Source organism: Eimeria mitis, genomic scaffold, assembly GCF_000499745.2.
Source record: "Eimeria mitis Houghton genomic scaffold, Emh_scaff254, whole genome shotgun sequence".
NCBI lineage: Eukaryota > Apicomplexa > Conoidasida > Eucoccidiorida > Eimeriidae > Eimeria > Eimeria mitis.
The window spans coordinates 4,886-5,109 of NW_013570880.1; the positions used below are offsets into that span (position 1 = coordinate 4,886).

The 224-nt window shown below is 59.4% G+C and overlaps 1 protein-coding gene across 1 annotated transcript in view; it reads left to right on the forward strand.

The window, feature by feature from the left end:
• EMH_0005480 (uncharacterized protein) overlaps positions 1–224 on the forward strand; it is a gene marked incomplete at both ends in the record, with an annotated part of 537 nt that overhangs the window by 210 nt on the left and 103 nt on the right. Inside the window, one exon of the mRNA XM_013497214.1 lies at positions 1–222. Coding sequence (XP_013352668.1) covers positions 1–222 — 222 coding nt within the window. The remainder of the gene's footprint in view (positions 223–224) is intronic.

Consider the following 224-nt stretch of genomic DNA (forward strand, 5'->3'; position numbering starts at 1 on the left):
CCAGCAGCAGCAGCAGCAGCAGCAGCAGCAGCAGCAGCAGCAGCAACAGCAGCAGCAGAAGAGAAAACACATTCGTTGAAGGTGCCACTGGGAAAAGAAGCAGCAAATGCAGCAGCAGCAGCAGCAACTGCAGCAGCAGCAACTGCAGCAGCAGCACCAACTGCAGCAGCAGCAGCAGCAGCAGCAGCAGCAGCAGCAACAGCAGCAGCAGCAGCAGCAGCAGC